This window comes from Oncorhynchus kisutch, linkage group LG17, assembly GCF_002021735.2.
Source record: "Oncorhynchus kisutch isolate 150728-3 linkage group LG17, Okis_V2, whole genome shotgun sequence".
Lineage (NCBI taxonomy): Eukaryota > Metazoa > Chordata > Actinopteri > Salmoniformes > Salmonidae > Oncorhynchus > Oncorhynchus kisutch.
Genome location: NC_034190.2, coordinates 11,410,281 through 11,432,553, shown reverse-complemented (window position 1 = coordinate 11,432,553; position 22,273 = coordinate 11,410,281). Strand labels below are relative to the sequence as shown.

Here is a 22,273-nt window from a genome sequence, read left to right as displayed (position 1 = left end):
TAACAGATAGGACCCACTGACAGGACATGGCAGGATGGGTTATTAAATAACAGATAGGACCCACTGACAGGGTGAGGCAGGATGGGTTATTAAATAACAGATAGGACCCACTGACAGGGTGAGGCAGGGGAGGTGTACCTATTTCTAAACTCTTTAAACTACAGACAGTCTGTAACAGGGTGAGGGAGGGTGTATACAAGCGCCACAAGTCTTTAAGTAAAGAACTAAGAAGGGAAGATATGTACTACAGGGATAAGACATCTGGTGCCAGTAATTTGCACTTTTTGTGATGTCCAATTCAAAAAGTTTTTAGATTCAAACACCATCTTCTGTATTACAGATGAGTACCTGTGTCTCTCTCTATATATAGAGAGAGAGAGATGAGGGTGAGATGTTTCCTCTTCAGTCTGTCATAGTGAAAAGTAGATGGCGATTAAGAGGAACAGAAAACACTAAGCACCAACCACCAACAGAGTAGTTCCATTACTGGGACTTATGTCCCAACTGGATTCAAAATTCCACACTATTCCCTATATACTACACTACTTTTGACCAGAGCCAAATGTTTTGGTTCAAAGTAGTGCTCTATACAGGGAATAGGGTTTATTTTGGGATGCAGGCCCCAACTTCTGCAAGAGAGGAAATACAGAGGCCCTAATTATCCAGAGAATTACATCCTTCTCCGGCTGAAAAAAATTATCCATCATCCTCGACGGGGTCATTGTCATATTTACTTAAATGTGGCCATATAATGATTTCCATCCAATCCACATTGTGCCACTTTACATATTGAATGGAAGACAGGGAAGAAGAAGAATAGGAAGGAGAAAAAAGCTTTATTTTGGGCAGAAGCAAGTAATTCAGGAATTAAGGAAGGAAGTAAGGAAGGTCTGTGTGTGTATGAGAGAGAGAGAGAGAGAGAGAGAGAGAGAGAGAGAGAGAGAGAGAGAGAGAGAGAGAGAGAGAGAGAGAGAGAGAGAGAGAGAGAGAGAGAGAGAGAGAGACAAAGAGAGAGACAGAGAGAGAGAGACAAAGAGGGAGAGACAAAGAGAGAGACAGAGAGAGAGAGACAGAGAGAGAGACAAAGAAAGAGACAGAAAGAGTAAACAAGTAAAAGAGAGAGGGAGAAAGAGTAAAAGAGAGTGAGGGAGAGAGAGAGAGACAGAGAGAGATAGGGAGAAAGAGTAAGAGAGAGAGAGAGGGAGAAAGATTAAGAGAGAGAGAGAGAGGGAGAGAGAGAGAGACAGAGAGAGATAGGGAGAAAGAGTAAAAGAGAGAGAGAGGGAGAAAGAGTAAAAGAGAGAGAGAGGGAGAAAGAGTAAAGAGAGAGGGAGAACGAGTAAGAGAGAGAGAGAGGGAGAAAGAGTAAAAGAGAGAGAGGGAGAAAGAGTAAAAGAGAGAGAGGGAGACAGAGAGAGAGAGACTAGACTGTGAAGACAGGGCAGCTGTGATCTTTTGTAGCCGTAACGCCCAGGTACAGCGCCCACGCTAGGGTGAAGATGGTGAACCCTCCTGCCCACACGTAAGTCGATGCCTCTCGTTTCTTCTGTTCTGCTGGATCCAACGTGTTGCTCCACCACCGCTTTTAAATCCCCCTTTTCTATGAGCAGCTAGTTCTTTATTTTGGAGGTATATCTAAAAGTCCTCGATATGACCTCGATATGACCTTCTCTCTATTTGTCTCTGTGTGTTTTTAGCTCTTGAAGTGAACAAAAGTAAGACTAAAAGCTGATGAATATAGATTTGAACATCTGAGCTTGGTCACCATGACAACCTTCCTATAGATCATAATGTAACGTTGCAGATGACTTAGTCATTTGTTACCCTCAGGACAACCTGAGCCCCAACACATACACAACCGCACCCACTCACAAACCTCCCTAACCACCCAACTACAAAGAACCCCACACCCCTGCACCCATTCACAACCCCCCCTAACCACCCAACTACAAAGAACCCCACACCCCTGCACCCCTGCACCCATTCACAAACCTCCCTAACCACCCAACTACAAAGAACCCCACACCCCTGCACCCATTCACAAACCTCCCTAACCACCCAACTACAAAGAACCCCACACCCCTGCACCCATTCACAACCCCCCCTAACCACCCAACTACAAAGAACCCCACACCCCTGCACCCATTCACAAACCTCCCTAACCACCCAACTACAAAGAACCCCACACCCCTGCACCCATTCACAAACCTCCCTAACCACCCAACTACAAAGAACCCCACACCCCCCCACACACTCACAAACCTCCCTAACCACCCAACTACAAAGAACCCCACACCCCTGCACCCATTCACAAACCCCCCTAACCACCCAACTACAAAGAACCCCACACCCCTGCACCCCTGCACCCATTCACAAACCGCCCTAACCACCCAACTACAAAGAACCCCACACCCCTGCACCCATTCACAAACCTCCCTAACCACCCAACTACAAAGAACCCCACACCCCTGCACCCATTCACAACCCCCCCTAACCACCCAACTACAAAGAACCCCACACCCCTGCACCCCTGCACCCATTCACAAACCTCCCTAACCACCCAACTACAAAGAACCCCACACCCCTGCACCCATTCACAAACCTCCCTAACCACCCAACTACAAAGAACCCCACACCCCCCCACACACTCACAAACCTCCCTAACCACCCAACTACAAAGAACCCCACACCCCTGCACCCATTCACAAACCCCCCTAACCACCCAACTACAAAGAACCCCACACCCCTGCACCCCTGCACCCATTCACAAACCTCTCTAACCACCCAACCTCACAGAACCCCACACCCCTGCACCCATTCACAAACCCCCCTAACCACCCAACTACAAAGAACCCCACACCCCTGCACCCCTGCACCCATTCACAAACCTCTCTAACCACCCAACCTCACAGAACCCCACACCCCTGCACCCATTCACAAACCCCCCTAACCACCCAACTACAAAGAACCCCACACCCCCCCACACACTCACAAACCCCCCTAAATCACCTGAGCAGAAAGGCATGGGTACGCTCCAGTGGCCATTAAGCTGGCAGGTGCGTGCCGACTCGCCCTTCAGCTGCCGCCCCCCTGTGCAGGTGTAGCGAACCGTGGAGCCGAAGGTGAACTTGTCCCCGCTCAGTTGGCCGTTGGGAGGGCACCCAGGGTGACCACAGTCCACTACTGGAGGAGAGAGACACACACACAATGGATGCCATCAGTTCAGAGTGCTGACCGGTCTAACGTAGTGGAAGGTGCTGTCTCTACAGGATTGAGGCCACACACTATGTCTGTATCCCAAATGGCAACCTATTCACTCCTTTTGGCCAGGCCCCATAGGGAACAGAGTGACATTTGGGATGTAGCCTGTCCAGTATGTTAGCAGTAAAGACAGAACTAGATGTGACTATGGTGTAAACACTGTTCAGGCCTACATCTCGATGAGGGAGGATACTGTATCATACAAACTACTTTACTACTTTCAAAACTAATTCAGATAATACAAACTACGGGCTACATTTCCCAGACCCAGATTAAAAGTGCTTTATAGACCAGGTACTTGATTTGATCTGGTTCCAGGTACCATCCAAAATGTACTGTACCATGATGGTAACGATCCAAAGTAGATGGTACCATCCTCATCCTTTGTAATAATTCTCAATTTCCTTTTTAATGTTGTAAATGATCAACTTCTTTCTTCAGATATTCACCCTACAATGTGCTACAATCAGCAAGTTTACTTTAAACTTTCTCCCTTTTTGCCAGCTCCTGGCCAATAAAAAGTTAATGTGCTGAAGCAACGGAAAGGATGAGGTGTGTCGAAATGAGAAGAACATTTTGGGACACGGTGTCAATGTTGCAGCAGGTGGATCAAACAGGGAACTAGGCAATGAGGAGAAAAGAGCACATTGATTAATCCTGTCCAACGTCTTTCAGTCCCTTTTAAAACACATGGCAACAGGAACACCAAACTGATAGGGACAAAGTAGAGCTAATTTATGGTCAGGTTTAAGATAAAACAGTAGACGGCACATCAAGTTCAATAAGGTTGAGATTGGGTTCAAACTTCAAAGGAGAGAACTGATTGGAGCACACTGCGTGCCCCTCAACCAGTAGGAAGCCCAGGTTGTGTTTAAAACTCTGAGACAGCCAGTAGGAAGCCTTGAAGCCAAGTGTTTAGACATGCCAAGTTGCCAGTACAGCAGGTCCCCGGTGCAGCTTGTTTTAGAGGAGAATGTTACAGGTACACCATAAAACAGAAGGATCAGCTGCCAACCTGGCATCCCTAATTAGTCTAATATCCACATCGCTGTTCCACCTGTCCCTCAATTAGAACACTGATCTTAAGCTGCGGGGGGTCACGCAACTCATTCAGCCTCAATTAAAGGAATAATATGCTAATTACCCACAAGTGCCAAGTTGCTAAGTCGGCAGTCTCTCTCCGGGAAAGAGACCGTCTGTGAGACAGTCACAACAAATTATAGGAACAGATGACAGTAGATAAATACCACCAACGTTTTTGAGCAGCTGCTGGATATCAAAATAAGTTCAGTGAATGGTAAAAAAAGACTCCCGCACACTGCAATCAGCGGTATGTTCCCAATGTGCTTTATCGGTGACAATGTTTTCAACCGTCAAAACTCCTCCAATAAACCACATATGAGTATAAGTAGCAGTGTGACAACAGACTCACCGATACACTCAGGTAGAGGCTTGTCCCACTGTCCCGTGGGTTGACAGGTGAGAACCGGAGAACCGAACAGGTAGAAACCTGGGTTGCAATCGTAGAACACCACGGTTCCAAAGGTGAAGTTGCCATGTTCTATCTTACTCTGTCTGATGGAATTGGCTGGGATGCCAGGATCGGAGCAGTTGACCACTGAAGAGGAAGACAGAGAGGGGGAAATAGACAAGCATGTGTTATTTGGCGGAAACATGGAAGGGATACATTTATTCTAACACTTAGGAGGACACGCCTAACCCTCTGCAGTCACTCATATAGGGCCAAATGCTGACATGAAACTGCCTTTCTGCGATAATCTTCCATTGATCTCAATCCAAGATTCACACTATTGACAACAGAGTGAAGGAAAAGCAGCCAACAAGAACTCAGCATATGTGGGAACTCCTTCAAGACTGTTGGAAAAGCATTCCAAATAGGGATATCTTCTGTATACCACCCCTACCTTGTCAAAACAACTGATTGGCTCAAACGCATTAAGAAGGAACGAAATTCCACAAATTAACTTTAACAAGGCACACCTGTTAATTGAAATGCATTCCATGTGACTACCTCATGAAGCTGGTTGAGAGAATGCCAAGAGTGTGAAAAGCTGTCATCAAGACAAAGGGTGGCTACTTTGAAGAATCTCAAATATATTTTGATTTGTTTAACACTTTTTTGGTTACTACATGATTCCATATGTGTTATTTCATAGTGTTGATGTCTTCACCATTATTCTACAATGTAGAAAATAGTAAAAATAAAGAAAACCCTTGAATGAGTAGGTGTGTCCAAACTTTTGACTGGTACTGTATATATACACACAGTGCCGGAAAGTATTAAGACCCCTTGACTTTTTCCACATTTTGTTACTTTACAGCCTTATTCTAAAATGGATTATATGTATTTGGTTTCCTCATCAATCTACACACAGCACCTCATAATGACAAAGCAAAAGCAGGTTTTTAGAAATGTATAAAAAAATGCAAACTGATATCACATTTACATAAGTATTCAGACCTTTTACTCAGTACTTTGTTGAAGCACCTTTGGTAGAAATTAGAGCATTGAGTCTTTGTGGGTATGATGCTATAAGCTTGGCACACCTGTATTTGGGGAGTTTCTCCCATTCAGATCCTCTCAAGCTCTGTCAAGTTGGATGGGGAGCGTTGCTGCACAGCTATTTTCAGGTCTCTCCAGAGATGTTCGACCGGGTTCAAGTCCGGGCTCTGGCTGGGTCACTCAAGGACATTCAGAGACTAGTCCCGAAGCCACTCCTGCGTTGTCTTGGCTGTGTGCTTAGGGTCATTGTCCTGTTGGAAGGTGAACCTTCGCCCCAGTCTGAGGTCCTGAGCACTCTAGAGCCAGTTTCATCATAGCTCTTGATTGTTTTTGCGACTGCACTTGAACAAACTTTCAAAATTCTTGAAATGTTCCAGATTGACTGACCTTCATGATGGACTATCATTTCTCTTTGCTTATTTGAGCTGTTCTTGACATAATATGGACTTGGTCCTATCCCAAATAAGGATATCTTCTGTATACCACCCCTACCTTGTCACAACAACTGATTGGCTCAAACGCATTAAGAAGGAATGAAATTCCACAAAATAACTTAACAAGGCACACCTGTTAATTGAAATGCATTCCATGTGACTACCTCTTGAAGCTGGTTGAGAGAATGAGTATAAGTAAAATGACATATGTTTGGAACCTTAAACAACTAAACACAACTATACAACAGAAAAATGTTACTGTGTTACTTTCATCCTAATTCTCCCCTACATGGCACAATGGCTTACTATGAATTCCAAGAACCCGAGACATTGATTCACCTGTATCAAAAAAGGTCAACACAATGAGGGCTTAATATTTCCACTTGGCACAGTAATCCAATCAGATACTACGTTACTGACACTAGTTTGTTTGATATGCAGGGCTCGTACAATACCAGTCTGACCCTGGATTTAGCCTCTGGTTACCTCAGGGTAAGAATCCTCTATAACAGAAGTACCATAAGCTCACAAGCTCTATGACAAAGTCATATTACAGAAATTAGGCTGGTTGCATGTTGAAATGCATCACTGTAAACTAAATCACATGCAAGACAAATGTCATGCACTGGGAACCATTCAAAAACACTATACCGGTCAGTGATACCACCACAATCATATCCAATGATGTTCAAGAGGCCGTCCTAGCCTATGATACCACCACAATCATATCCAATGATGTTCAAGAGGCCGTCCTAGCCTATGATACCACCACAATCATATCCAATGATGTTCAAGAGGCCGTCCTAGCCTATGATACCACCACAATCATATCCAATGATGTTCAAGAGGCCGTCCTAGTCTATGATACCACCACAATCATATCCAATGATGTTCAAGAGGCCGTCCTAGCCTATGATACCACCACAATCATATCCAATGATGTTCAAGAGGCCGTCCTAGCCTATGATACCACCACAATCATATCCAATGATGTTCAAGAGGCCGTCCTAGCCTATGATACCACCACAATCATATCCAATGATGTTCAGGAGGCCGTCCTAGCCTATGATACCACCACAATCATTCCCAATGATGTTCAAGAGGCCGTCCTAGCCCATGATACCACCACAATCATATCCAATGACGTTCAAGAGGCCGTCCTAGCCTATGATACCACCACAATCATATCCAGTGATGTTCAAGAGGCCGTCCTAGCCCATGATTCCACCACAATCATATCCAATGACGTTCAAGAGGCCGTCCTAGCCCATGATTCCACCACAATCATATCCAATGATGTTCAAGAGGCCGTCCTAGCCTATGATACCACCACAATCATATCCAATGATGTTCAAGAGGCCGTCCTAGCCTATGACCCTAACTCACAACAACCACATAACAGACAGAAACACAGAGCAACCAAATGTCCCCATTCACCCTACACAGAGGCCATTGTCATGCTGATTGGCTACAATGCTGATTGGTGACAATCCCACTACAAGCCATGATGAACCCCTCCTCATTCATCCCCATTTTACCCAGAGTGCACTGCAGGGGTCAGGCAGAACGAGCAAGCGTACTCCGTGTGAATAGAAGACTTAACTTTTTTCCCCACCTTTACACGTTGGTGGTGGCTGGCTCCACTGGCGCGTGGCCTGGCACTGGGCCCTCGAGGGCCCCTCCATCACATAGCCCATGTTGCAGGAGAAGCTCACCACGTCGTTCAGGTTGAAGCCGTTACCGATGGCCCGCCCGTAGATGGGGCTTCCTGGGTGTCCACAGCTGATAGCTGGGGGGAGAGAGAGATATTGACATTGAGATTCCATATTGAATCATACTGTATGTGATGTATCGTACAAAAGGGTAACATTCATATGTAATTGATAACAGATAAGGTTAACTTTTGACTTATACAGAACAAAAATATAAACGCAACATGCAACAATTTAAAAGATTTTACTGAGTTACAGTTCATATATGGATATCAGTCAATTAAAATAAATAAATGAGGCCCTAATCTATGGATTTTACGACTGGGCTGGGGTGCAGCCATGGATGGATGGGCCTTGAAAGGCATAGGCCCACCCACTTGGCAGCCAGTCCCAACCACTGGGGAGCCAGGCCCAGCCAATCAGAATGAGTTTTTACACACAAAAGGGCTTTATTACAGACAGAAGTACTCCTCAGTTTATATTTTTTGTTCAGTGTAGGTAATAATCCACCGGGTGCTCATTTGTTCAATGCAAAAACATGCCCATTGAACTTTCAAAGCATAGCTGGACCTTGAAAAGGGAATTTAATCCAACAATAAACCAGTGGAGCTTGAACGCAGCCCCACATTCACTTACTGTGCCATAGAGTGGACATAACAATCGGTTACCAATGGAACTGTGATATGGCTGTGTAGCTTTGTCATCAATAGGCTAGGGGCTAGACTATCAACAGTTCAGACAGAATGTCTCAATTACAGAACTACAATGAATAGAAGTGGCGTCCCCGTTCAAGTCAATAATGCCATTCAATGGATGGACTGGCGACACTTTGAGTGTCTCATTCTATTTCTATGGTCTCAATCACCTCTCAAACTGATATTCAGGAGGACTAATGGTGAAGGACTGTCATATTGCCGCTTCGTAGACCACTGCCCTGAAGAGTGTCATTCCCCATCAGGTCCCACTGGTCTAAACTCATTGGCCATCTGTCAGCTCACCCGAATGGCTAATCCAATGGATGGCGGCCATTTTCACGCCAATGGCGCAAACCACATTAGTTTTGCTCAATTGCAGTCATTTGCTGAGCGATGCAGAAGTGATGGCTGAGCATACTGTGTAACTGATTATATATCCTCTCTCCAGCTCTGGGGGGCTTTTCTCTGTCCGCCTGGGAGGCATGGGTCCTGGGAGGGGAGAAACTGGTGGTTCTGGGGCCTAATATTATATGGGGCCATGGGGACATGATACTAGGAGGGATACTGTAAGCCTGACATTGTGGGACTTTATCAGTGAGAGGGAGACTGTCTGGGACTTATGAAATGAGATAATGGACCAGAGTCAGTGAGGGAGAGAAGGAGAGAGAGATAGTTTTTTTGCATTTATTTTTATTTCACCTTTATTTTTACCTTGTAGGCTAGTTGAGAACAAGTTCTCATTTACAACTGTGACCTGGACAAGATCTTTATCAAAGCAGTGCGACACAAAACAACACAGAGTTACACATAGGATAAACAAACATACAGACAACAACACAGAGTTACACATAGGATAAACAAACATACAGACAACAACACAGAGTTACACATAGGATAAACAAACATACAGACAACAACACAGAGTTACACATAGGATAAACAAACATACAGACAACAACACAGAGTTACACATAGGATAAACAAACATACAGACAACAACACAGAGTTACACATAGGATAAACAAACATACAGACAACAACACAGAGTTACACATGGGATAAACAAACATACAGACAACAACACAGAGTTACACAGAGGATAAACAAACATACAGACAACAACACAGAGTTACACAGAGGATAAACAAACATACAGACAACAACACAGAGTTACACAGAGGATAAACAAACATACAGACAACAACACAGAGTTACACAGAGGATAAACAAAAGTATAGTCAATAACACAATAGAAAAATCTATACAGTGTGTGCAAATGGAGTAAGAGGGGCTAGGTATGGTGAGTGGACTAAGTATGGTGAGTGGACTAGGTACGGTGAGTGATTGTGTACTGGTCTGGAAGTCAGTGTGTTAGGCCAGGGATCCTCAAACTGGGATGCTACTGCAGGGGGTCCACAGCCAGATCTCAAAAGATGCATTATTATTATATACTTTTTTACATTTCATATTTTTTTTAATCAATATTATTAACATCAACAGATTTAACACATTTTAGCCAAGAGATTCGTGGAATAAGTTTAGAGCAAGGTTTCCCAACTGGCAGCCCAGTAGGGACACCAGCCAATCAGTTCCGAGTGATTTACATTTTGTAAATCTGTTCCAAAGTATTCCCACACATAATAGAGTGATATAGTGTAGTTGTATGTGATCATATACAAATGTAAGCAAGGTTTGAAATGATTATGTAAAATGATTTGTAATTATGTTCCGGCACCCTGACCATCCACTCAATAAAATCATCCTGTGGCTGAATCTAGCTGATGATCCTTGGTATAGACGGTACTACAATACAATGTAATATTATTCATCTACCATTCTTAACCCTGGGCACCATGGGCCTGGGAGGCTCACAGGGATGTTGGTATCCACAGTACTCCACCAATCATTTTTCAACTTAGTAATGGGCTCTCGAGTGGCGCAGGGTCTGAGGCACTGCATCTCAATGCAAGAGGTGTCACTCCAGTCCCTGTTTCAAATCCAGGCAGAATCACACCTGGCTGTGATTGGGAGTCCCATAGGGTGGTGCACAATTGGCCCATCGTCATCCGGGGTTGGCAGGGGTAGAACGTCATTGTAAATGAGAATTTGTTAAATTGAAAACGACCCGGACTTTCTGCATTCACCCTTTTTGATGAAAGATGAATTTGATGAATTTAATATCACAAAAGGGTCCCTGGCCCCAAAGAGTTTGAGTCAATGAGTGAGTGATCGTGTGCTGGTCTGGAAGTCAGTGTTAAGGTGTGAAGGCCCTAACTCCAAGTGTGTGTGCCCTAGAAATCTGCTGATACTTAAAGTGTGTAGGTAACAGCAGGGGTGTGTATATCTGTGTGTATGTGTGTCACCACACACACAAAAACAGCCCCACTGTGCTTTTTTTTCAATAAATGTTTTGACATGTGCAGGAACAAACAGGCAGACACAGAGCAGACACAGAACAGACACAGAACAGACACAGAGCAGACACAGAGCAGATACAGCAGACACAGGGCAGACACTGAGCAGACAGAGCAGACACAGAGCAGACACAGAACAGACACAGAGCAGACAGAGCAGATACAGCAGACACAGGGCAGACACTGAGCAGACAGAGCAGACACAGAGCAGACATAGAGCAGACACAGAGCAGACACAGCAGACACAGGGCAGACACAGGGCAGACACAGAGCAGACACAGGGCAGACACAGGGCAGACACAGAGCAGACACAGAGCAGACACAGGGCAGACACAGGGCAGACACAGGGCAGACAAAGACAGGGCAGACACAGGGCAGACACAGGGCAGACACAGAGCAGACACAGGGCAGACACAGAGCAGACACAGAGCAGACACAGAGCAGACACAGGGCAGACACAGGGCAGACACAGAGCAGACACAGAGCAGACACAGGGCAGACACTGAGCAGACAGAGCAGACACAGAGCAGACACAGAGCAGAGACAGAGCAGACACAGAGCAGACACAGAGCAGACACAGAGCAGAGACAGAGCAGACACAGAGCAGACACAGAGCAGAGACAGAGCAGACACAGAGCAGACACAGAGCAGACACAGGGCACACACAGGGCAGACACATAGCATTAATTACACCTCCTCTTCTCCATTTTGGGGAACTGAGAGTAAGCCTTTCCTCTGTCCTCTAGCCACCTCAGCCACAACTAGTCCACCACAGTTAACTACTGACCTGTATCCCACTCCAGGCACTTCTTCTCTGCCCTACTGCAGACCATTTAAAAAAAAAATTCTAATGAACTTGATATAACAATGTTACATTTTCAAAGTCACATGGCCTTTTAGTGACGTGAATCGTCAGAGAAAATAAATGTTTATGCTTTACTATTTCTCACTGATTCAATGCTGTAGGCATCACACGAAAAGGAGGACAGAACCTCTGTCAAAGTTGAAATTGTAGTTGAAGCAGCAAGCCACATCTGTCTTTGTCTGCACTGAGGTTTTGAAGTTTCTCTCAGAGTCGCACTGGGCCCAAAACATCTTCCCGGCCCAACAGACTGACCAAACTATCTTCCTCGAGGCCCCCACACCAGCAATTTATTTTCTTAAGGCCCTCATTATTAGCCAAATTATGATCATTGTTCACAATGGGCTAAAGATGGACCAGTGCATCTGGAATTTGCTCAAACTGCCATTATGGCCAGTCCGTTTCTGGGTTCTCTGTCCTACTAAGCCTATGAAGGAGAACCTGAACAGGTGTCAATGTCTGTAGAAAGTGATTCCTCACTTCAGTCTTGTTTTTCTCCTTGTCAACCCTGGTGGGTCCACACATTCCTCATTGCCATCTGCAGCTGCTCTCCTCCTCCCTCCCTCCCTCCCTCCCTCCCTCCCTCCCTCCCTCCCTCCCTCCCTCCCTCCCTCCCTCCCTCCCTCCCTCCCTCCCTCGTTCTCACAAACAACAGCATTTGCATAATTACAGATGTAATTTGTCTCTCTTTGCAAAGAAGCAATTTCCCCTTCATTTGAGCACTGTCTATAACCAGAATTTAAAACCACATCATTGCACGTTAAAATAGCTGCAACCTCAAATACATGCACGTGAATGTGGAGTCACAGGCACACACACACACACACACACACACACACACACACACACACACACACACACACACACACACACACACACACACACACACACACACACACACACACACACACACACACACACACACACACACACACACACACACACACACACACACACACACCCAAGGGGTGAAATAAAATCCTATTTTCCATGAAGAAGTGTTGGCCTAGCTCCATGGTTGATCAGCGAGCCAGAGGCCTAGTCTTTGTAATAGCCAGTTGAGGAGATACGGTTCACTACCATTTCAGTAGGATACAAAGCTAAATGGCCCTGGCCAGTAGCTATTTCTGTTTCAAGTGCTGCTAGCTTTACACAGCATATTGTCTTTATAAAAACTCTGGGCATCATCACCACGATTACCACCGGAGAGACAATGTTATCAGACAACAAACGGTTTTCTTATAGCCTAAAGGAAACATATTGTTTCAGACACTATGATCTGATAACAGAATATATAAATATTGTTCTAACCATATAGTTAACAATTATAATACAGCCTAGACATGTGTCAGGGCTGTGATGTGGTCAAGGTGTGTCAGGGCTGTGATGTGGTCATGGTGTGTCAGGGCTGTGATGTGGTCATGGTGTGTCAGGGCTATGATGTGGTCATGGTGTGTCAGGGCTGTGATGTGGTCATGGTGTGTCAGGGCTGTGATGTGGTCATGGTGTGTCAGGGCTATGATGTGGTCATGGTGTGTCAGGGCTGTGACGTGGTCATGGTGTGTCAGGGCTGTGATGTGGTCAAGGTGTGTCAGGGCTGTGATGTGGTCATGGTGTGTCAGGGCTGTGATGTGGTCATGGTGTGTCAGGGCTGTGATGTGGTCATGGTGTGTCAGGGCTGTGATGTGGTCATGGTGTGTCAGGGCTGTGATGTGGTCATGGTGTGTCAGGGCTGTGATGTGGTCATGGTGTGGTCATGGTGTGGTCATGGTGTGTCAGGGCTGTGATGTGGTCATGGTGTGTCAGGGCTGTGATGTGGTCATGGTGTGTCAGGGCTGTGATGTGGTCATGGTGTGTCAGGGCTGTGGTGTGGTCATGGTGTGTCAGGGCTTCTACACCTGCATTGCTTGCTGTTTGGGGTTTTAGGCTGGGTTTCTGTACAGCACTTTGAGATATCAGCTGATGTATGAAGGGCTATATAAATAAATTTGATTTGATTTGATTTGATGTGGTCATGGTGTGTCAGGGCTGTGATGTGGTCATGGTGTGTCAGGGCTGTGATGTGGTCATGGTGTGTCAGGGCTGTGATGTGGTCATGGTGTGTCAGGGCTGTGATGTGGTCATGGTGTGTCAGGGCTGTGATGTGGTCATGGTGTGTCAGGGCTGTGATGTGGTCATGGTGTGTCAGGGCTGTGATGTGGTCATGGTGTGTCAGGGCTGTGATGTGGTCATGGTGTGTCAGGGCTGTGATGTGGTCATGGTGTGTCAGGGCTGTGATGTGGTCATGGTGTGTCAGGGCTGTGGTGTGGTCATGGTGTGTCAGGGCTGTGATGTGGTCAAGGTGTGTCAGGGCTGTGATGTGGTCATGGTGTGTCAGGGCTGTGATGTGGTAAAGGTGTGTCAGGGCTGTGATGTGGTCATGGTGTGTCAGGGCTGTGATGTGGTCAAGGTGTGTCAGGGCTGTGATGTGGTCAAGGTGTGTCAGGGCTGTGATGTGGTCAAGGTGTGTCAGGGCTGTGATGTGGTCATGGTGTGTCAGGGCTGTGATGTGGTCATGGTGTGTCAGGGCTGTGATGTGGTCATGGTGTGTCAGGGCTGTGATGTGGTCATGGTGTGTCAGGGCTGTGATGTGGTCATGGTGTGTCAGGGCTGTGATGTGGTCATGGTGTTGTCAGGGCTGTGATGTGGTCAAGGTGTGTCAGGGCTGTGATGTGGTCAAGGTGTGTCAGGGCTGTGATGTGGTCATGGTGTGTCAGGGCTGTGATGTGGTCATGGTGTGTCAGGGCTGTGATGTGGTCAAGGTGTGTCAGGGCTGTGATGTGGTCATGGTGTGTCAGGGCTGTGACGTGGTCATGGTGTGTCAGGGCTGTGATGTGGTCATGGTGTGTCAGGGCTGTGATGTGGTCATGGTGTGTCAGGGCTGTGACGTGGTCATGGTGTGTCAGGGCTGTGATGTGGTCATGGTGTGTCAGGGCTGTGATGTGGTCATGGTGTGTCAGGGCTGTGATGTGGTCATGGTGTGTCAGGGCTGTGGTGTGGTCATGGTGTGTCAGGGCTGTGATGTGGTCATGGTGTGTCAGGGCTGTGATGTGGTCAAGGTGTGTCAGGGCTGTGATGTGGTCATGGTGTGTCAGGGCTGTGATGTGGTCATGGTGTGTCAGGGCTGTGATGTGGTCAAGGTGTGTCAGGGCTGTGATGTGGTCATGGTGTGTCAGGGCTGTGATGTGGTCAAGGTGTGTCAGGGCTGTGATGTGGTCATGGTGTGTCAGGGCTGTGACGTGGTCATGGTGTGTCAGGGCTGTGACGTGGTCATGGTGTGTAAGGGCTGTGATGTGGTCATGGTGTGTCAGGGCTGTGATGTGGTAAAGGTGTATCAGGGCTGTGACGTGGTCAAGGTGTGTCAGGGCTGTGACATGTAAAGGTGTGTCAGGGCTGTGACATGTAAAGGTGTGTCAGGGCTGTGACATGTAAATGTGTGTCAGGGCTGTGACATGTAAAGGTGTGTCAGGGCTGTGACATGTAAAGGTGTGTCAGGGCTGTGACATGTAAAGGTGTGTCAGGGCTGTGACATGTAAAGGTGTGTCAGGGCTGTGATGTGGTCATGGTGTGTCAGGGCTGTGACATGTAAAGGTGTGTCAGGGCTGTGATGTGGTCAAGGTGTGTCAGGGCTGTGATGTGGTAAAGGTGTGTCAGGGCTGTGATGTGGTCAAGGTGTGTCAGGGCTGTGATGTGGTCAAGGTGTGTCAGGGCTGTGATGTGGTCAAGGTGTGTCAGGGCTGTGATGTGGTCAAGGTGTGTCAGGGCTGTGATGTGGTCAAGGTGTGTCAGGGCTGTGATGTGGTCAAGGTGTGTCAGGGCTGTGATGTGGTCAAGGTGTGTCAGGGCTGTGACATGGTCAAGGTGTGTCAGGGCTGTGACATGGTCAAGGTGTGTCAGGGCTGTGATGTGGTCAAGGTGTGTCAGGGCTGTGACATGGTCAAGGTGTGTCAGGGCTGTGACATGTAAAGGTGTGTCAGGGCTGTGACATGTAAAGGTGTGTCAGGGCTGTGACATGTAAAGGTGTGTCAGGGCTGTGACATGTAAAGGTGTGTCAGGGCTGTGACATGTAAAGGTGTGTCAGGGCTGTGACATGTAAAGGTGTGTCAGGGCTGTGACATGTAAAGGTGTGTCAGGGCTGTGATGTGGTCATGGTGTGTCAGGGCTGTGACATGTAAAGGTGTGTCAGGGCTGTGATGTGGTCAAGGTGTGTCAGGGCTGTGATGTGGTAAAGGTGTGTCAGGGCTGTGATGTGGTCAAGGTGTGTCAGGGCTGTGACATGGTCAAGGTGTTGTCAGGGCTGTGATGTGGTCAAGGTGTGTCAGGGCTGTGATGTGGTCAAGGTGTGTCAGGGCTGTGACATGGTCAAGGTGTGTCAGGGCTGTGACATGTTCAAGGGGTGTCAGGGCTGTGATGTGGTCAAGGTGTGTCAGGGCTGTGACATGGTCAAGGTGTGTCAGGGCTGTGACATGTAAAGGTGTGTCAGGGCTGTGACGTGGTCAAGGTGTGTCAGGGCTGTGATGTGGTAAAGGTGTGTCAGGGCTGTGATGTGGTCAAGGTGTGTCAGGGCTGTGACATGTAAAGGTGTGTCAGGGCTGTGACGTGGTCAAGGTGTGTCAGGGCTGTGATGTGGTAAAGGTGTGTCAGGGCTGTGATGTGGTCAAGGTGTGTCAGGGCAGTGATGTGGTCAGGTGTGTCAGGGCTGTGATGTGGTCATGGTGTGTCAGGGCTGTGACGTGGTCATGGTGTGTCAGGGCTGTGATGTGGTCAAGGTGTGTCAGGGCTGTGATGTGGTCAAGGTGTGTCAGGGCTGTGATGTGGTCATGGTGTGTCAGGGCTGTGACGTGGTCATGGTGTGTAAGGGCTGTGATGTGGTCATGGTGTGTCAGGGCTGTGATGTGGTAAAGGTGTATCAGGGCTGTGACGTGGTCAAGGTGTGTCAGGGCTGTGACATGTAAAGGTGTGTCAGGGCTGTGACATGTAAAGGTGTGTCAGGGCTGTGACATGTAAAGGTGTGTCAGGGCTGTGACAAGTAAAGGTGTGTCAGGGCTGTGACATGTAAAGGTGTGTCAGGGCTGTGACATGTAAAGGTGTGTCAGGGCTGTGACATGTAAAGGTGTGTCAGGGCTGTGACATGTAAAGGTGTGTCAGGGCTGTGATGTGGTCATGGTGTGTCAGGGCTGTGACATGTAAAGGTGTGTCAGGGCTGTGATGTGGTCAAGGTGTGTCAGGGCTGTGATGTGGTAAAGGTGTGTCAGGGCTGTGATGTGGTCAAGGGTGTGTCAGGGCTGTGATGTGGTCAAGGTGTGTCAGGGCTGTGATGTGGTCAAGGTGTGTCAGGGCTGTGATGTGGTCAAGGTGTGTCAGGGCTGTGATGTGGTCAAGGTGTGTCAGGGCTGTGACATGGTCAAGGTGTGTCAGGGCTGTGACATGGTCAAGGTGTGTCAGGGCTGTGATTGTGGTCAAGGTGTGTCAGGGCTGTGACATGGTCAAGGTGTGTCAGGGCTGTGACATGTAAAGGTGTGTCAGGGCTGTGACATGTAAAGGTGTGTCAGGTCAGGGCTGTGACATGTAAAGGTGTGTCAGGGCTGTGACATGTAAAGGTGTGTCAGGGCTGTGACATGTAAAGGGTGTCAGGGCTGTGACATGTAAGGTGTGTCAGGGCTGTGACGTGGTCAAGGTGTGTCAGGGCTGTGATGTGGTCAAGGTGTGTCAGGGCTGTGATGTGGTCAAGGTGTGTCAGGGCTGTGACGTGGTCAAGGTGTGTCAAGGCTGTGACATGGTCAAGGTGTGTCAGGGCTGTGATGTGGTCAAGGTGTGTCAGGGCTGTGATGTGGTCAAGGTGTGTCAGGGCTGTGACGTGGTCATGGTGTGTCAGGGCTGTGATGTGGTCAAGGTGTGTCAGGGCTGTGATGTGGTCAAGGTGTGTCAGGGCTGTGACGTGGTCATGGTGTGTCAGGGCTGTGACGTGGTCAAGGTGTGTCAGGGCTGTGACGTGGTCAAGGTGTGTCAGGGCTGTGACGTGGTCATGGTGTGTCAGGGCTGTGATGTGGTCATGGTGTGTCAGGGCTGTGACGTGGTCATGGTGTGTCAGGGCTGTGACGTGTCATGGTGTGTCAGGGCTTGGACGTGGTCAAGGTGTGTCAGGGCTGTGACGTGGTCAAGGTGTGTCAGGGCTGTGACGTGGTCAAGGTGTGTCAGGGCTGTGACGTGGTCATGGTGTGTCAGGGCTGTGATGTGGTCATGGTGTGTCAGGGCTGTGACGTGGTCATGGTGTGTCAGGGCTGTGACGTGGTCATGGTGTGTCAGGGCTGTGACGTGGTCAAGGTGTGTCAGGGCTGTGATGTGGTCAAGGTGTGTCAGGGCTGTGATGTGGTCAAGGTGTGTCAGGGCTGTGACGTGGTCAAGGTGTGTCAGGGCTGTGACGTGGTCAAGGTGTGTCAGGGCTGTGACGTGGTCAAGGTGTGTCAGGGCTGTGACGTGGTCATGGTGTGTCAGGGCTGTGACGTGGTCAAGGTGTGTCAGGGCTGTGACATGGTCAAGGTGTGTCAGGGCTGTGATGTGGTCAAGGTGTGTCAGGGCTGTGATGTTGGTCAAGGTGTGTCAGGGCTGTGACGTGGTCAAGGTGTGTCAGGGCTGTGATGTGGTCAAGGTGTGTCAGGGCTGTGACATGTAAAGGTGTGTCAGGGCTGTGATGTGGTAAAGGTGTGTCAGGGCTGTGACATGGTAAAGGTGTGTCAGGGCTGTGACATGGTCAAGGTGTGTCAGGGCTGTGACATGGTCATGGTGTGTCAGGGCTGTGACATGGTCATGTGTGTCAGGGCTGTGATGTGGTCATGGTGTGTCAGGGCTGTCAAGGCTGTGACATGGTCATGGTGTGTCAGGGCTGTGACGTGGTCATGGTGTGTCAGGGCTGTGATGTGGTCATGGTGTGTCAGGGCTGTGACGTGGTCAAGGTGTGTCAGGGCTGTGATGTGGTAAAGGTGTGTCAGGGCTGTGACATGGTAAAGGTGTGTCAGGGCTGTGACATGGTCATGGTGTGTCAGGGCTGTGATGTGGTCAAGGTGTGTCAGGGCTGTGACATGTAAAGGTGTGTCAGGGCTGTGATGTGGTAAAGGTGTGTCAGGGCTGTGACATGGTAAAGGTGTGTCAGGGCTGTGACATGGTCAAGGTGTGTCAGGGCTGTGACATGGTCAAGGTGTGTCAGGGCTGTGACATGGTCATGGTGTGTCAGGGCTGTGATGTGGTCATGGTGTGTCAGGGCTGTGATGTGGTCAAGGTGTGTCAGGGCTGTGACATGGTCATAGTGTGTCAGGGCTGTGACATGGTCAAGGCACTGATCCTGGGTCAGTTTAGCATTTTCCCCACGAATGCTTTTGGAAGGGAGAACGTCACCCCAGAGTGATCACCTTCAGGTCCGCAAAAACAGTACAGTGGTGTTGTGTTCTGTCTGTTTATCTCTAGATCGCAGGAAACAGGGGATTTGCATTGTCTGTCTTTCCCACACACCACTATTGCCTCGCTGCATTAAATGGAGAAAGAGCATTTCCTCAGGCAAACCTGGAAGATGTATCTATTTGAAGATACTGTAGACTATCACATGCAGTCTGCCCACCAACCCCATATGACTAATACCTTCTATGACATCTACTGCTTGAGTCATTCTATCTAGATTAGTAACGCTATAAAACACAACAAGATAAATAACTGTCCGTAAAAGTGCACGCTTCTGCGTCATCATTCGAAATGTTCCTTTCAGCTCCAGTAAAAACGAGCGAATAGGGAAGGCTCCTTGTGTGTGAGCGCAGAGAGAAGGAAGAGAATGTTGAATATGTCAGGGTCTTTGTGAACTGCAGGGGGCGCTCAGGAGTGCTACTCGACTCGTCAGCCTAGAGACATCATAATGACGCAGCGTGGTGACTCCCTTCTTCCCCTTGCATTCTAAAGCAGTGCTATTAGTCAACTGTGTCCTTACAAAAAAGTCTGAGCTTGACGCTCACCCCAAAAGTGTTTGCAGAGTTGTGAAGAAGACTCTACTATGTTTACCATTACATTTGTTTGGGAGAATATATAGTGACAACTGTGTTGTTATGAAAAATCATGAACCACAAAAAATGAATCAAGCACAGGATGTTGGTGGCATCTGAATTGGAGAGGACGGGCTCGTGGTAATGGCTGGAGTGGAATAACTGGAATGGTATGGAATACAGCAAACACATTGTTTCCAAATTCTTATTTACAATGATGGCCTACTAAAAGGCAAAAGGCCTCCTACAGGGATGGGGACTGGGATTAACAATGTAAAATAAAAATATAGGACAACACACACATCACGACAAGAGAGACACCACAACAACACATAAAGAGAGACTTAAATGATGTCTCTGAATCAGGGTTAGTTTGGCAGCTGGGGTGAAAGAGGAGTGATTATGATAGAGGAAACCAAGTCTACATTTAACTTTAGCCTGCAGCTTTGGTATGTGCTGTAAGGAGGACAGTGCACCATCTAGCCATACTCCCAAGTACTTGTATGAGGTGACTACCTCAAGCTCTAAACCCTCAGAGGTAGTAATCACACCGGTGGGGATAGGGGCATTCTTCTTACCAAACCACATCACCTTTGTTTTGGAGGTGTTCAGAACAAGGTTAAGGGCAGAGAAAGCTTGATGGACACTAAGAAAGCTTTATTGTAGAGCTTTTAACACAAAAGCCGGGGAGGGGCCAGCTGAGTATAAGACTGTATCATCTGGATATAATTGGATGAGAGAGCTTTCTACTGCCTGAGCTATGTTGTTGATGTATATTGAGAAGCTCATGGGGCCTAGGATCCAGCCTTGGGGTACACCCTTGGTGACAGGCAGTGGCTGAGACAGCAGATGTTATGACTTTATACACTGCACTCTTTGAGAGAGGTAGTTAGCAACCAGGCCGAAGACCCCTCAGAGACACCATACTCCTTAGCCGACCCACAAGAATGGAATGGTCTACCGTATCAAAAGCCAAGTCGATACAAATGTGAGTGTGTCAGAGAGAGAGAGAGAGAGAGAGAGAGAGAGAGAGAGAGAGAGAGAGAGAGAGAGAGAGAGAAAGAGAAAGAGAAAGAGAAAGAGAAAGAGAAAGAGAGAGAGAGAGAGAGAGAGAGAGAGAGAGAGAGAGAGAGAGAGAGAGAGAGAGAGAGAGAAAGAGAAAGAAAGAGAGAGAGAGAGAGAGAGAGAGAGAGAGAGAGAGAGAGAGAGAGAGAGAGAGAGAGAGAGAGAGAGAGAGAGAGAGAGAGAGAGAGAGAGAGAGAGAGAGAGAGAGAAAAGAGAGAGAGAGAGAAAGAAAGAAGAGAGAGAGAGAGAAAGAGAAAGAAAGAGAGAGAGAGAGAGAGAGAGAGAGAGAGAGAGAGAGAGAAAGAGAAAGAGAAAGAGATAAAGATGGACTACTCACACACGCAGGAAGGCAGCTGTCCGGACCAGTTTGTGGTCCTGCAGACAGATCCGCACAGAGGGGCCGATGAGGCGGAAGCCTGGGATGCACTGGTACACTACCGTCTCTCTTTACCCAAAGTTCTCCCCGATCACCTGGCCGTTCACTATGGTCTCCGAATACCACATGGCCCGCTGGAGAGGACACAAACGCAATAGTAGAGGAGAGAGAGAGCAAGAGAAGAGAGAGGGGTGGAGAGAGATAGGGAAACAGAGAGAGGGGGGGAGAGAGATAGGGAAACAGGAGAGAGGGGGGGGAGAGAGAGAAACAGAGAGAGGGGGGAGAGGATATAGAGAAACAGAGAGAACGAGGTGGGAGAGAGAGAGAGAAACAGAGAGAGGGGGGGAGACGAAGAATAGGGAACAGATAGCAGGTGTAGAAACAAGAGAGGGGGAGAGAGATAGGGAAACAAGAGAGGGGGAGAGAGATAGGAAACAGAGAGAGGGGGAGAGAGATAGAGAACACAAGAGAGAGGGGGGAGAGAGATAGGGAAACAGAGAGAGGGGGGAGAGAGATAGAGAAACAGAGAGAGGGGGAGAGAGATAGAGAAACAGAGAGAGGGGGGAGAGAGATAGAGAAACAGAGAGAGGGGGGAGAGAGATAGAGAAACAGAGAGAGGGGGGGGAGGGAGAGATAGGGACAGATGAAGAGGGGGGAGAGAGATAGAAGAAACAATAGAGAGAGGAGACGGGAGAGAGATAGAGAAACAGAGAGAGGGGGGAGAGAGATAGAGAACACGAGAGAAGGGGGGAGAGAGATATGGAAACAGAGAGAGACGGGGAGAGAGATAGGGAAACAGAGAAGAGAGAAAGAGAGAGGGGGGAGAGAGATAGAGAAAACAGAGAGAGGGGGGAGAGAGATAGAGAA

The 22,273-nt window shown here is 47.9% G+C and overlaps 1 protein-coding gene across 1 annotated transcript in view; it reads right to left on the bottom strand.

Annotated features, from left to right (window-relative positions):
* Window positions 1-22,273, bottom strand: part of LOC116354513 (CUB and sushi domain-containing protein 3-like) — a 492,885-nt gene that overhangs the window by 84,765 nt on the left and 385,847 nt on the right. Inside the window, 6 exon segments of the mRNA XM_031795095.1 lie at window positions 3,010-3,183; window positions 4,694-4,879; window positions 7,835-8,008; window positions 21,368-21,398; window positions 21,400-21,529; window positions 21,531-21,540. Coding sequence (XP_031650955.1) covers window positions 3,010-3,183; window positions 4,694-4,879; window positions 7,835-8,008; window positions 21,368-21,398; window positions 21,400-21,529; window positions 21,531-21,540 — 705 coding nt within the window.